At 40.4% G+C, this 15,780-nt stretch overlaps 1 protein-coding gene across 1 annotated transcript in view; it reads right to left on the minus strand.

The window, feature by feature from the left end:
- Positions 1-848: 848 nt before the first annotated feature.
- Positions 849-15,780, minus strand: part of LOC145401023 (ubiquitin carboxyl-terminal hydrolase 24-like) — a 98,764-nt gene continuing 83,832 nt past the window's right edge. The window contains exons 38-45 of the mRNA XM_080273395.1: positions 15,229-15,494; positions 14,382-14,547; positions 13,134-13,320; positions 11,999-12,216; positions 11,481-11,546; positions 5,982-6,072; positions 3,789-4,036; positions 849-2,775 (exon numbers count right to left, since the gene is read on the minus strand). Coding sequence (XP_080129521.1) covers positions 2,623-2,775; positions 3,789-4,036; positions 5,982-6,072; positions 11,481-11,546; positions 11,999-12,216; positions 13,134-13,320; positions 14,382-14,547; positions 15,229-15,494 — 1,395 coding nt within the window. The 3' untranslated portion in view covers positions 849-2,622. The remainder of the gene's footprint in view (positions 2,776-3,788; positions 4,037-5,981; positions 6,073-11,480; positions 11,547-11,998; positions 12,217-13,133; positions 13,321-14,381; positions 14,548-15,228; positions 15,495-15,780) is intronic.

Genomic DNA, 15,780 nt, shown 5'->3' on the forward strand with positions numbered 1-15,780 from the left:
CACCAAAGAGTAAGGTGTAGTAGACATAAATCATTACCAGAGAAGTTAGAAACCCTCCTCAGCTGATAATACAGGCCCATGCATGACACAAAACAGTGACTTCCATTAGCACCAGGGAGGAATTCCCAGACATATTTACAAGCAGTTCCATGTGCTAAATCAGTATTATTTTTGAAGGAAGGACAAGAAGGCTGTAAGACCCTTCCAGACATCTTGTTCTTTTTTTTTTTTTGTATAAACAAATTAACATTACAAGAGAAAAAGTATCAGACTTCTTTCTGCATAAATTAATCACAGTTATGAGAGGAAAAGTATCAGGAGCTACTTGTTTGTTTTCAAGAAGGGCAAAAAAAGGAGAGTGCAAAAAATTCCCATGTCTTCTGCTCTTCCTGAAAGTCTAAATATATGTATGAGTTACGAAAGCTAGCTGATCAAGAACGTATTCAAGAATCCCACCCCTGGTTTGCTGCAAGTGCCTCAAAACACTGATACACTATTAACTGACTTGGTCCAATGATGTATATTTCATCTTAATTCTAGTTACTAACAGATAATTTTACTCAAAGACCTTTATCAGCAAAGGGGTGAATGATGGGTACATCTGACCATGCCAGTGTCATCTTCCATAAACTGAATAAAATAATCTGATGGTTGAGAGAATAAAATCTGAAGTACACATCATTGTACTGAAGGTCAAATCCCCTAAGCATGGTACTCAGATAAATAATTGTCATCTTGGAAATTTTAAGCATTCAAACTCAATGGTAAAAATCATATCAATCCATGACATTTAACTTGGTGCTTGTGCTGCTGAACTTGTTAAGGTGGTAGAGACATGTATGAAACAGAATCATCTTTACATAAAGTGAAAGAAAATGGAGTAAAATAAAGCTGTACCTTCTGTTCTTCCTATTTATTTGTGAAAAAGCTTGCTAAAATGAAATGCTGCATGTTCCCAGCTCATCCATGGCCATATCACACATTCTTCTATGCCTCGGTTCCATTACAACAGCCCCAAGAATTGTTTAACCCTTCTGCTGCAACTGGTATTTCTTGGGCATTTCATTAAGGTTTACATTAGGTTAACATAAGGTTTTAGAGCACTTGGGCATTTTATTCAGGCAAACAACAGAAGATTTAGTTCAACTGAGATAAATCCTAAGAACCAAAGCTTTAAAAACTGTCCTGAGCAAACCCTTCCTTATCAGTACACTTGAGTACAATTTATTTGCTAATGGTACATTTCAAGTAAACCTTTTTTGACACAGACATACCTATTTTTTGTTTAAGGATAAAACTAAATGATTTTGTTCATATGAAACAAAATCTAGCAGTCAAAGGGTTACAAAGGATGGAAATAACCTTGATTCATCTCCAGGGGTCAAGCTTCCATTACAAAATAAGTTTTAACCCTTTCAGCCAAAGGACATACATTTTATTGTATTCACATAACTTCCTGACAATATAACTCAGTTTAGGATAGGCTGTTCAAACTGGCAGGATTAAATATCACCTTCATAAGCCTCTTCACAGCTACAGGTCCTCACTTAGCTGAACAAAGCTGCCTGATGATAGCATGATTAAATACAGAATATGTCCATGAGCTGAAGAAGTCAGAGATATCCTACTGTACTCTGATAAAAAGAATTTACAAACTACAGAGCCCCATGAGGAGATAAAGTGACTGAAGTCCACTTTGTTTCAGTTAAAAATGTGCTACAATTTTGTACTGTAAAAGGACTGTCCTTACAACAAGTAAAATCATTATGGCACTGTTGGTACTGATAACAATGATTAACCACAGATATGTAGAAACTTTCATCTATGTGCAATATATGACTGTATATAAACCTTCATTATTTTCATTGTATAAAAACATTTCCTCTATCATTTACTAAGCGTACTAAGTAGTTAACAAATATAGTATAACATCTTCATTCCTTCACTAAGTCACATTCCCCTTTATAAAGCAACTTTCAACCGGGAAAACAGAACTCCACCAGACATCAAAATTATCTGGAAAGGTGGGTAATAGTGAAAGACTTTCAGTTCACTATACATAACACCTGTAGCTAAAGTATAACCAAATATATACGGTGGTAGATATGCATCCCAATTCTCATGTACTGGTGGGGCAACTCAGTCCGCTCTACTGATGTCTACCTTGTAACACTTTCTACTTCCTATAACCACCCCTTTTTCAGCAAGTTTCTGCCTTTTTATTTATACTGGTTTAATGGTTGACTAAAGATTTTGCAAAGCACTTGAAATGTCTGTATTCCTCACTAGTAGACTGAGCTGTTCCCAAACACATAGGCATTGGGATATACAATCTCTGGACCACCCTGTGTACTTCTACCTCCTTAACTGATGAACTACACATCAAATAACACAGTAATATTTAGCTGAGCATCATCATCATCGTTGTACTGTACATAACTGCAAGCTGATACATTTCTTTACAATTTCACCTGGATTGAAGTTTTCTCACATGTATGAGATTTAAAAAAAAATGTATTTTTTGACTTATGAATAAATCACCACTGGTACTGAAGTCTTGTGTATATTACCGGTAAACAAAACAAAAAAAGGACTAGGTAGCCTTTGGTTGTGTGAAAGTCTTTATGGGTCAATAGCATCCAAGTCATGGGATGGTGATGCTTCATGCTCTGACACACTTTCCTTGATCTCGCCAAGGTCTGTTGTATCACAATCAATTTCCATTTCTGATGATTCCATTTCGCTGAGAAGAGCTGTTGCTTCTTCCAGTGTCAGCTGCAACAGAAGGTGAAAGAGCAACACTTAAAAATTTCATAATTCAACACTTTACCACAAAACTGTAAAGCAAAGTTTTGCATTCACATAAAGTTGCTGCGGGAAGATCTGGATAGGATTCATGATTGGAGCCGAATATGGGAAATGACATTTAACGCAAAAAAAGTGTAAAATACTGGTAACGGTTAAAAGTACCAAGAGGCCATCACTGAATTATTTGAAGGGTAATGAACCAATCACAAAAGCGAGAGAAGAGGACGCAGGAGTGTTGGTCCAGGATAATTTGTCATCCCAAAAACACATTAACATGTTTGTTAATGTGACATATTATAAGCTCCTGACAAACATAAAAGTAGCATTTCAATACATGGATGATGAGATGAAAAAATTGATGGTAGCCATGATCTACCCCAAACTGGAATTTGCAGCAGTGGTTTGGTCCCTACATAAACAGAAAGATATAAACAAGACTGAGAGAATACAAAGAGCAGCAACCAAGATGGTCCCAGGCCTGACAAACCTATCATACAAGGAAAGACTAGAAAAGCTGGGTCTGCCTTCCTTAGAACAAAGAAGAGAGAGGGGTAACATAATTGCAGTGTTCAGAGCTATGATGGGAGCAGAGAAAATTGACATAGAAGATCTGTTTGTATGGGATGAGAGAGTAACAAGAGGACATGGAATGAAACTGAAAAAGCCAAGTTGCTTGAATGATATCAAGAAATACAGCTTTCCATATAGATGCACTGACCTGTGGAATAGCCTGGACAAAGAGACTGTCCAGTCCAAAAATTTAAACAAGTTCAAAGCACACTTTGACTTGTTGAGACACAGAGTTGGGACCCCACGAGAGTAGCTCATTTCCTGTATATCACAACTAGGTAAATACATATAATCACACTCCATCAAACAAACTTCAGTAAACCTCCATAGTACTTGTATTCTGTAACAGTGATGCTGCACTTACTTAAGATTTTTTTCTTATAGCTTAGACATAAGATATGATCATTAACCTGTGCACTAGTTGTTCGCTGGAAATTCTTTGTGTTGGAATCTTCATTGCTCATGCCAGTGGTGGCAGACAGTGTAGCAGTGTGGTCATCCATTTTCTCTCGCAGCCACTCCACTGCCCACTGCCACCTGGCCTGTGTCTGAGTGAGAAGGTCACGGGCCATGGGACAACGAGCTGACAATGCCACCACCAGCTTGATGCACTGGTAAGCCAGTCGACTGTCACTCTCCTTGTTGCTGCCAATCATGTCTGGGGAGAAGGGTTTTTGGTCAGGATGATTAAACATACATAAGTTCTCTAACCCCTACAATTATTGTATTGCCATGAAAGCAGCATTCAAAGTGTCTGCTGTAACTATACATTTCCTAAATCCAACACTGATGCAAATGTGCACTGGTCAGTATATATCAACAAATTATATGTTTCTTTAACCTGTAATGGAGCATAAGTGAGACAATAATGTAATGTGGCAGCCAGATCAAGTACGGTATACAGTACAGGGTGTTCGTAAAGTCCTTGAGTCGTTTTAAACATTTATTTAACCAAAACCATTATTTTTTCTTGCATAATACGGAGTACACAGAGAGTTTTCTTACATGAATTACAAAAGTTCAATGTGGAATTTAGTTCATTTGAGTTCACTGGAGTTTAGATGTGTGGCAACTGCTCCACAAGAAGTTTCAAGGCAGATGGACTGGGCGTAGTAGGCCAATATCATGGCCACCTCGGTGTCCTGATATTATCCCCTTAGATTTCTTCCTTTGGGGCTATGTAAAAGATGAAGTCTACAAAACACCTGTTCCAAACATCGACACCTTTCATGAACGGATAACGGAAGCCATATGTAAGGTCTCCGGTGATATGCTGGGGGTCACATGGCATGAAACTGATCATCTGTTAGATGTGCTGAGGGCCACAAAAGCAGCCCACACCAAACTTTTGTAACTCACATACAGTAGGAAAACTCTACTGTGTACTACATACTATGCAAAAAAATGCGTCATTCTATCCCTCATGGTTTTGGTTAAATAAATAATTAAAACCACTGAGGGACTTTATGAACACCCTGTATTTTTATTTGTAAATTGCATACAGCAGATCACTTTAAAAAAATATATTTGGTATTTTGTAAGTGAACACTTTAAATTTTGCGATCATTAATTAATACTATGACAGAATTACCTGTCACTAACAGGTAAGCTAATGTAACTAAAATAATTTTCCAATACTGATACAATACTCTATGACTAAAGCTCATAAATCATATGAATAATGCCAGCAAGCGTATGTTTGTATATGGTGGTTCTTTTAAAGTCTATATATCTATCTATAGCCAGATGCCATCATCCTGTAACGGGTGGCCGTTTGTCTCTGAGTTAGTTGTATTACAGGAAGAGGCACTAAACCTCCGCCAACCCATTTGTTGACACACAGGGAAGACATATGGGTTGGTTACATGGTTATCACCCAGCACTGTAAAAGGTTTCCTGGCTTACAGGAGACCATTTGGCAAGTCACACAATGTAAAGCCATCTGAAAGGGAAAGAAGAGTAATATAGTGACAGGAAAGATGGGAGAAATAGGAAGTGAGGAGGGCAGACACAGAAAAAGCAAGATAAAGGTGATGGAAGATGTAGACTGCACATCACGTGAGTGGAAGATGGTCGCCACCACCTACCACCTACCTACAATAATTTGAATGACTCCAAATTAGGAGTTATGTTTGCCTAGGTTACATGGTAAGCCTGTCAGAGAATTTTGCAAAATGCTGACATCAAATACCAAGATAAAGGATAACAATAATTATCAATCCCAAATTACCTTCCCAAAGATGGAGAATCATGGCTAGGCTAGAACCATCCAGGTTATATAAGAGCAGATGATTTGGTTACACTCCTGGTGGCAATGTATGACTGGAAAATCCCAAGCTGCCTCTTAGTGATTCAATGTAACTGTACCAATAATAATGGCTTAAGCAACGTTGGGTCTGGTTAGTACTTGGATGGGTGACCGCCTGGGAACACCAGATGCTGTTGGCATCCCTACGTCAAGTGGGGTTGGTGGAGGATTAGTGCCCCTCCCTGTAAAACAATTAACTCTAAGCCCTTGGCCACCCCATTTGGGATACGTGGCGTCTGGCAATGGATGGATGGATGGATGGAACGCCATTTATGTCTCAAGAGTCAATACTCACTCAGCAACCCAATTACATTTTCTCCTTCTGGACTAACAAATCCTTCGAGGACGGCAGTAGTTCGACTTGATTGTAGAGAATCATTTATACTCTGTGGAAAATGTAAGTTATTATTATTTAGTACCAGTTATCTAGGATAATAGGTACATTTCTATAAATAAATTGATGATGTATGGATCAGAATCGATGAAATTGGGTATTAAATTGTTCCTGAAGCATTCAAAATTAAGCAGAGCAAAGGACTTTTACTTCATTCATTACAAAAACTCTCTCCCTCAATTCTGGCTAACATCAGATAATTATGTTCAGATTTGGAAAGACATCTCAACTGAAGAAGTTACACAAAATCTCTAATAACCCCTTCAGTGTGAGGACAACTGGCTATCACCATTTTATTTTATACTAATATGAGTGTTGCTGTGACCTCAGGCACAATCCGACATAATGCAAATGAACTGTGAAAAATCCCTCAGCTATGCAACTTCAGATTTCTTTTATTGGGTTGTACTGAACATATACCTACAATATGACAGTGAGGTGCATGAGATGAGTAATAGGTGTGTTGAGGTGAGGTATGGAATTAAAGTGACACAAGAATGGACTGTTTGTTAGTAGTTATGTAAGTCGGTAAGTTACATGAAAGAAAAGGTAATGATAAGGCATGTCCCCTACAGGATTCATCACACAAAACAGCAAACTACAGCACTACCAAACAACTACTGAATTACTTAATCTGAACCGATAAGTTTCTGCCTGTCATATTGCAATAACATTTACGTATACACAATTTACATTCCATACACTGACAAAAAGAATGCAAGGAAAAGTTCCCCTAAAGATAATGGAAATTGATATAAACTGCAGTGTACACTTAAATAAAGATCAGGGTGGTACTCCCAAGACTCCCAAGGGGAATGTGAATGTTAGTGATAGGGAGAGCTGGTGCTCCCACTTCACCTGCTACTAGACCATCCCCCTTTGCTGACCTTTTCAGTGTGACACTAACATGGACAGTAGACCAGCATACTTTCCCAAACACTTTCCTCTAACTATCTCATGCACTACTCTACATGTGCTTTAAATATCACACAATGTATCCCACTACATCACAGGGGCCGATGCCAGCAAGGGCATGCAGTCAGAAAACTTTGCCCCTGCTACCTAGTGGCAGACCTATTGTAGGGAGGCATAAAGAGGGCTCCGCCAGCATAGATGTTGATGCCAGGATGGGATGAGGTTCAGGGACTGTGCTAGAAGGTACAGGGCATTACGGTTCCCAGACTGCTGCTTCCGCCCAACAGCAAGGGGCCCAAACCTTGGTGTAGCACCCCAGGAGGTTGCTTTATCAATAAGCGTGATGATGGGGCAGTTACAGTGCCAAGGCTTGCTTGGAGAGAATCCCTGTAGCTGTCCCAGCAGGGTGCCCGGAGGCTACTTCCACAGCCACTGGTCACAGATGGTGGGCTGCAGGTCCCAAATCCCATGCCTAGGCCTGGGACTGTGAGGGTGGGTGGGGCCTATGGTATGTCTTTCCCTATCACTTATTCTCACCAAATTATTACAATAAAGAAACTGGAAATTCTATGCATGCCTGAAGAAGCTAAATCATCCAATGGGATCAAAATGGCATCATGTAGTGTGGGAAGTTTGAGGGGTAGAGCAGGGGAAGTAGTTAAAGCATTTGGTAGAAGATGGATGGATGTGGGATGTTTGCAAGAAGTCAGGTATAGGGTAGGATCAGCCAGAATGACTGCCAGGAGGGATGGACGTTACAAGTTGTTTTGGCAGGGTAAGGCGAATGGATATGGTGGTGTGGGTGTGTTAGTTATGGAGAAATGGATGGAATATGTCATGAATGCAATGAGAGTCAGTGAATGAATAATAGTAGTGAAAATTTTGTTTGGTGGGATTATGTTTGCATTTATATTGGCATTTGCTCCACAGGCATGCGTGGATGAGGCAGAGAAAGACAGATTCTGGGATGACCTAATACGTGTTGTACGTGGTATGGGGGATGATGATGACTGTAGTTTGGGGAGGGGACTTAAATGGTCATGTAAGTGAAACACCTCAAGGATATGTAAAAGCACAATGGGGGATGTGCATAAAGTACAACAAATGAGGAAAGGGAAAGGGTACTTGAGTTTGGGGAGGCAATGAACACGATTGTGTACAACACACATTTTAGGAAAAGAGAGAGTAGGTTGATTATGTACGAGTTTGGGGGAAATAACAGCCAGATGGACTATTTCTTGGTCAGGAAGGCTGATAGGAGGTTCGTGAGGAATGTTAAAGTTATGGAGAGTGAGGAGTGTATGCTGCAACACAAGTTACTGATATGTCATATGGTGCTTAACCCCCATCTGCTGGGTAATGTCTATACACGTCACAATTTGGCTTCCATGGGGATGCCAGGTAAAGGTTAAACACGCAAGCGTCTTCCCGCCACCATCTGAATCAGCTGCCATTTCATCTTGACACCAAAGGGGAAGGAGGGAGTCCCTCCATAGTACACAAGCGAGAGTCAGTCTGTCCCATGCCTTTGCCAGGCATACAACGATGTCTTCCGGTTCCTATTTGTCTGATTCCGTCTGCGCCGCCTGTAGCCAACTGCATCATCCACCCCTGCCAAGCCTCTTTCCAAGGATACTAAAAAAGGGCTCAGTGACAGTGCCATACGGCATGACTTGGATTCAACAGTGTCTAGTTTATCTAGGAGCAGAGAGATTATCACGTTGAGAGCAAAGCCACAGTCGGCGCTGCGGGCAGACACAAGAACATGTCCTGCTCTCACGCCAAAAATTAGTTCCCTTCGTCACGTCAATACTCATCAACGCAATGGCCTACAGACCTGGGGATACTTTCATTCGCAAGAGGAAGAGTTGGTGAGTAAAATGGTCATATTAACTTATTTCCCTAAGCGCTATACTTTCTGAGATATTTTTGTTTGAAAACAAGAAATTTTCAGCTGTTTCCGGGAAACTGCCTGTACTGAGGTGATGACTGTCGTAAAAATAGCCCAGCATGGAGGGGTTAAGGTGCAGGTGATGAAAAGGAGGACTTATGCACCTAGGAAAAAATTATGGAAGTTGAAAAACCAAGTAGTATGGGATGCCTCCTATAGCAAGATATGCAGAGTGGTGGCTGAACAGGGAGACATTGATAGAAGTGTTAATGAACAGTAAAGAGTCCTCAAGAACAGCCTCTTGAGAGTTACTGATTCAGTAGGTGGATGGAAAAGGCCCCCCCCCCCCCTCCCAAGGAACAGTGGGGATATTAAAGACGCCTGGAGAGAGCACCACAACCAGTTGTTGAATGAGGAGTCCGTCTGGGACAGGCATGGTTTAGAGCCAGGAGATCCAGTGTCTGGCCCTTGGCCTTTGATTGACGCTGCTACTGTGAGCAGGACAATAGGGAAGATGCAGGTACGAAAGGCAACAGGTGTGCCTGGGTTGATTGCTGAAATATTAAAAGTCCCAAGGGATATAGGACTGGGGTTAGTCACTGATCTGATAAATATGATTATACTGTATATGAATGTATTATCCCACATGATTGGCTGAAAAGTGTAACTGTAAATGTGTACATGGGGAAGGGTGATGCCCTGGAAAAATGAAATTGTTGAGGCATAAAGCTTTGGACCTGACAATGAAGGTAATGGAGAGAGTTCTAGAAGGTATGATTAGAGAAATAGTGAATACTGATGAGATGCAGTTTGGGTTTATGCCACGCAAAGGGACCACTAATACCATATTCACTGTTCAACAGCTTCAGGAAAAATATGCAGGAAAGAAAAGGGAATTGTACTTTGTTTTTGTTGATCTGGAGAAGGCCTTTGACAGATTCCCCTGAGAGGTGGAGGAGTGGGCAATGAGAAAACTTGGGATCGGGGAGTGGCTGGTTAGGGTGGTTATGGCCATATACGTAGGAGCTCACACAAACGTAAGGTTGAATGGAGATTTGAGTGAGGAGTTTTCCATGAATGTTGCTGTGCATTATGGTACCTGAAGCCCTCTCACGTGACTTCAGAAATGGACTCCCACGGGAGATGTTGTATGCTGATGATTTGGTGCTGATTGCAGAGAATGAAAGGGATGCGGAGGAAAGATTTAGGAAGTGGAGAGATGGTATGGGGCACAAGGGCTTAAGAGTAAATGCAGACAAAACAAAAGTGATGGTATCTAGGGCTGGGGGCGGTACTGTCAAAGAGGAGGGGTAGTGGCCATGTGCGATCTGCCACAACAGCGTGGGTAGTAATTCCATCTTGTGCAGTGTTATAAGTGCGTGCTTAAGAGATGTTGTGGCATTAGAGGCAGAATACAAGATAATGCTGATTTACATGTGTGGTGTGTTGGGAAGAGTATGTGGAGATTGCCTAGCATGAAAGGATTGAACTTGCTGGTGAGTCTCTTGAGTGTGTGGAAGAGTTTTGTTTTTTTGGGAGACATGTTATGTGCTGGAGGTGGGGCTGGAGCTAGCTCTGTGGCTAGAGTGATGAGTGGTTGGAAGAAGTTCAGGGAAGTTGTTGCCTCTCCTGACACTGAGAGGGCTCCCCCTCCATGCTAAGGGATTTTTGTATGTGGCATGTGTTAGGAGTGTAATGCTGCATGTAATGAAGCCTGGTCAGAAAAGGAAGAGGATATTCGCAAGATCAAACGTGCAGAAACCTCAATGATTAGGTGGATGTGCAGTGCGTCCCTGAGTGCGAGGCCTGGGGGGGTTAGGTTTACGATGGATGAGTTGAGAGGTAGGATGGGGCTGGAATGTATTGGTGTTGTGATGAGGAGAGGTAGAGTGAGATGGTTTGGGCAAGTGGAGAGGATGGGGGATGATAATTGGGTGCAGAAAGTGAGGAGTGTTAATGCTGGGGGTTGGGTAGCAAGAGGTAGACCTAAAAAGACTTGGGACAAGGTCATTGACTGTCACCTCGGGGATAAAGGACTAAACAGGAAAGCTGCCAGAGATCGAGCAGCATGGAGAGCAGGCATTAGGTGACCAAGGCCGACGCATGCATGCATGTTGGTGTCTTGAAAAACAAAACTAAACAAGTTGCTATGAACTCAACATTGACTGTGCACTGTAAAACATTCATGTCAAGCAGATCTGTGGTAAACTCAAAGGGGTCCAGAAGTCACATGTAAATAACAATTCAGTTAAGAGAAGACTGCATGAAGAAATGACCAAATCCAATGAAGTCATAAACAGACTTACCAGGTTATCAGCTTCATTATATCTGCCAAACACTTAACCTTCTACAGGCACAGTGCATAAAAAAGTGTGGTTAAAAAAAAAAAAAAAAAAAAAAAAAAAAAAAAAAAAACACTTGGTCCAGAAGGCTAGAACCATGAAATAATAATATCAACATGATTGATGATTCCTTATTGTAAATTAGTAAGTACCTCTCTAGAATACAATACACTAAAATCTTATGCTATACATCCTAGTAGTAATATCAAGTACGTCTATAACACTAAAGATTTTGAATACTCTGTCACTTACCAAAAGTTCCAATATCAGTGACGAGAGTTCCTTCAGCATATTGGACGGTGGTTTAGCATACTCAGTCTGAAATAAAAGTTAAGATTCTTTTTATTTCAAAAAGCAATTCAATATCACCAATTACAAAGGATTTCAGCTTTCATGAACAATGACAAAATGAACTCTGGTAATAATAATAATAAAAAAAAAAAAAGTTCAGCAAGTGTTTGATCAGCTGCAGCTCAAATTGCAATCATTGCAATGGTATCCTCAAAGAAGTGATTTATAGTTGGTCCACCTTAACTTGGCAGAGAATTTTGCCCTTTTGCAGCTTATATTCCATAGCTCAAAAGCATATGAATACAAAAGCTACCTCAGCTCTACAACCTTTCCACCACAATTACTCATGCCTTGCATCATCATCTACTGTTAATATCTTATTATAGCTCAGCATTCAAGATGGCGAAATGGCAATCTTATTCCATATTAAAACAGACTGGTACAGTAATTCAGCACAGGGGAAAAAAAGAAAAACTTACCATTAATGCTGTTAACAGAGCCTTGGTAAATGACGGATTATCTTTTGCAGCTGCCTTCAGTGCTGAGGTCAGCTGAGGAATGCTGCCTGTCACCTCTTTGTATGCCAGGACAGCCTCCCTCAACCACCGTGCCTGGTCTTCTCCATACAAGACTTGTGCTACTTCGGATGGCATTTTTAACTTGGATCTAACTTCCACCTTGACATTTGTATGATCTGCTGGCATATACCACAATGCGTATAAAGAATAGTGGATGAGAAAGGATCAATAGCTAAGACATATACATAATGTACACTAGCCACTTATTAGATGAAAACAATGATAATGACCACAATAATGATGAAAAGGGCCACAAAAGATAGTGAAAGATTTTTTTTTTTTCAAAATTTTGATATATTACAACAAAAACTTCTTTTAAAAACTTATTAAAAAATATGGAACAACTGATCTTAAAATACACTTGATTACTACTGTACATACACTCCAGATTAGACATCATCATCATCATCATTATTATCTGGACCTCCTTTCCCACCCTAGGGTGAAGTGAGAAGTAGCAACGTCCAGACAGCCTAAATTTGCCCAGTTCAATGGGCCACGCTTCCAATCACTCATCATTCAAGCCCACGGAATCCTGGCTCTATTAGACAGGCCAAAAAAATTTTTACCACGTTCTGTAGCTTCACATATACAGTAAATATCTGACAGTCAATCCGAACACTGTCACGTTAAAAAGGGGTACCAAATCCAGATTAGTATTTGTGAAATTTTGTACCATCATGATGCACTTATATGCTATGCACTCCCCTCTTGAAGGTCTCTCTATTTAAAAGGTTGTTGATTCATGCAGCACTTTGCAACCAGGATTCCTTTCTGGCATCAACCTAAAGCAAATTGGTGAGACTGACTGAAAAACTGACATGAAAGCACCTTAACATTTCCTAAAACTAAGACATGTTACTCCTGATTTACAGTGCTGATCCCCCCACCCATTTTCAGTTCTAGGTATAAACAAACTGGGGTAAAGAAAAACCACCCAAAGATCTGGTAATTAACATGCATTTTGAACCCAAGAACTCTTAGTTCCAAGTCTTGTATACGATCATGACAGTAAAATACACTTCACACTTCTTACCAGCTGTCTGGAGTGGTGTCATGTCACAGGCTGAGATGATGGTTGCAATTACTGAATGTAGAGGGCCAAAATCCTGAGCCTGCATTGAAGACCACCGCCGCTTGTCAAGGTCAGGTGGTCCCAACAGGAAGTTAAGTAAGCCTGAGAATCCACCAAGTTTAAGGATTTGCTGGCACTGGCTTTGGCCCTGAAATCAGTTAAGTATATGACAAAAAAGTGCAATGATCACAAACACACACAGATGAAAAATGCAATGATAGAAGCTTCCTATGGCCTGAAATATTCTTATACAATAACCAGAGAGTTTATAAATGATTATCATAACTGATGACAACTTATAATAAATGAGAGTGCTCCAACATTAGAGAGAGAGAGAGAGAGAGAGAGAGAGAGAGAGAGAGAGAGAGAGCAAAAATGAATGTATAACCATCTATTCATTCATGCATCATCATATTTTCACTGTCCTTCTGGAAGTAAAGAAGCCTAAGGCTACACTACTCAGAAATCAGTTAAAATTACCAGTACATAATGACCTCAGCTAGCAAGCTCAAAAACAAAGAAAACTAACAAGCAAAAATATAATATTGTTGCTCAAGTAATACCACTCAGAGATGAGTGAGGTTGGTCACTCTCATCTTAAATGTCAGGACCAACTTGCCTAGCCCCTGGCTCCTACACTCCTTATGGGGCAACACTGGATTAGATGATGATGAAGATGAATAAAGAAATATAATAAATAACACGTAAATAACTAAATTAATTAAGATGAATAAAAAACAAATCGTATTACAGTAAACTCTCAATTATTAAGAATTTTTCAAAGCCCCACACCAGAAATTGCATAGTACCCTCCATCAGCTCAATATTTGGCGCTGAGCCAGATACTGAGTTATTATTCGTCTCAACCCTCTATCCTAAAAACTCTTCCATGAATAAAGATGAATTTTAAGCATATAATACAATAATGATAAAATACAGTACAGTAATACAGCATAAGTTGGCTACAGATTACAAGCAAGTTGATACACCTCAATGCTGTATATTGTACAGAACCGCCGGTTACATCCCATTTTGGCGCCAGATATTGCATTAACAGAGCCAAGCCAGCAGCGCTAGATACTGCATAATTTCACCCAATATTGCATAAATAGAGCCAAGCCAGCAGAGCCAGATGTTGCGTTGGGCTGGACATTGTGACAACAGATAATTGAGAGTTCACTGTATGCTGAAATCCCTTTAAAATCACACCTGCTGAGAGTATGACTGCAGGAGAGAGAAGTACTGATGTGAGGTCTTGATGGCTGCAGGAACCTCAGATGCAAGAAGAGTCAACAGCTGCTTCATTATGGGTTCCACACTGCTCACATCACCACACTGATCACAACCGGCACTCAGTACGGACCCAAGTAGCTTACTGTAAGCATCATTACTGCTGTCATTATCATCATCAATTACCTTTCACCATCCTCATCATCAAACATCCAAATCATGCACTAGCTACTTCATCAGAAATGTACAGCAGTGACCTCTTTTCTCCTTCTTTCTTCCTTTCACTGAAGGATAGAGTCTAATGGGATCCAGAAAACAGGAAAAGAGAAAGAAGGCCAACAAAAGTAGGAGAACTACCAACAGCATGCCCAGTAATATGGACCAGGGACTCTTTCACACATCATTCAAGCCCTTGGACCCTTGCCTCCACTTCACAGGCCTGGTTATCAAAACACTTACTTGGTGGATTTTTTGTTACTGATGCACTTCCATTTTACCAGTGAGATAAGTCAATCCATCAACTATCAAGTAAAAAACTGGGTTATATTTACAGTAATAATAAAAGCTGAGCATATTCAGCATGGCATATTTATATTAAAAAATTCTATGTGTACCCTACAATATACAGTACATTAATCAGTTTGTCTGACAGGACAGAGTGGAATGAAGTCCTGCATGAAGAGCTCTCGGAGAGGGGATCAAGTGGGGAAATGGCTCAAGACTGTGACGCATGGAGAGTTGCCATTAAGTGAAAAGGCCTACTCATGCTAGTACTGTCAGTGTTTCTGTACATAAATGTAAATGAGAATCAGATTCAAGAACCCACCTGAACTGTGCCCGGACGTTCTTGTCAGGACACTCTACAAGGAGAGGCTGGATGTGAGGTGCCCCTTCTTCAGAGGAGAAGCAGCGAAGTGCCCAGCGACATGCCTCACCACACCCCTTGATCAGCGCTCCCACCAACTCCACCCACTGGCCTACCAAAGTTTCCTCTCTATCCTTCATGCGTAGGTAGGTATTCAGTAGAAAGTTCAGACCTAGGCAGACTGCCTGAACATAGAGGCCTTCACTCTGACTCACCTCACTGTTATCCTGAAAACATGTCTCAAGATATTAATGGAGTGGATTTAATGAGGCAAATATTTGTCAGGCACTGTATTATAAACATATTAATGCCTGTGACAGCATAATAAACCATTATTTATTATGATCATTATCATCATCATCATTATTATCTTACCCTATTTTTGCCATCGCAAAAGAAGCGACGAGAAAAGCAAGACAAAGAGAGAACTAAAAAGCATGTCCAACGACACTTATGCTCACCATTAATCATATACTGGACAGCAATAACCAGGTACAATATCTACTAACATGA

Source organism: Coenobita brevimanus, chromosome 54 (genome assembly GCF_032717465.1).
Source record: "Coenobita brevimanus isolate Jiangsu-jjx chromosome 54, ASM3271746v2, whole genome shotgun sequence".
Classification (NCBI taxonomy): Eukaryota; Metazoa; Arthropoda; class Malacostraca; order Decapoda; family Coenobitidae; genus Coenobita; species Coenobita brevimanus.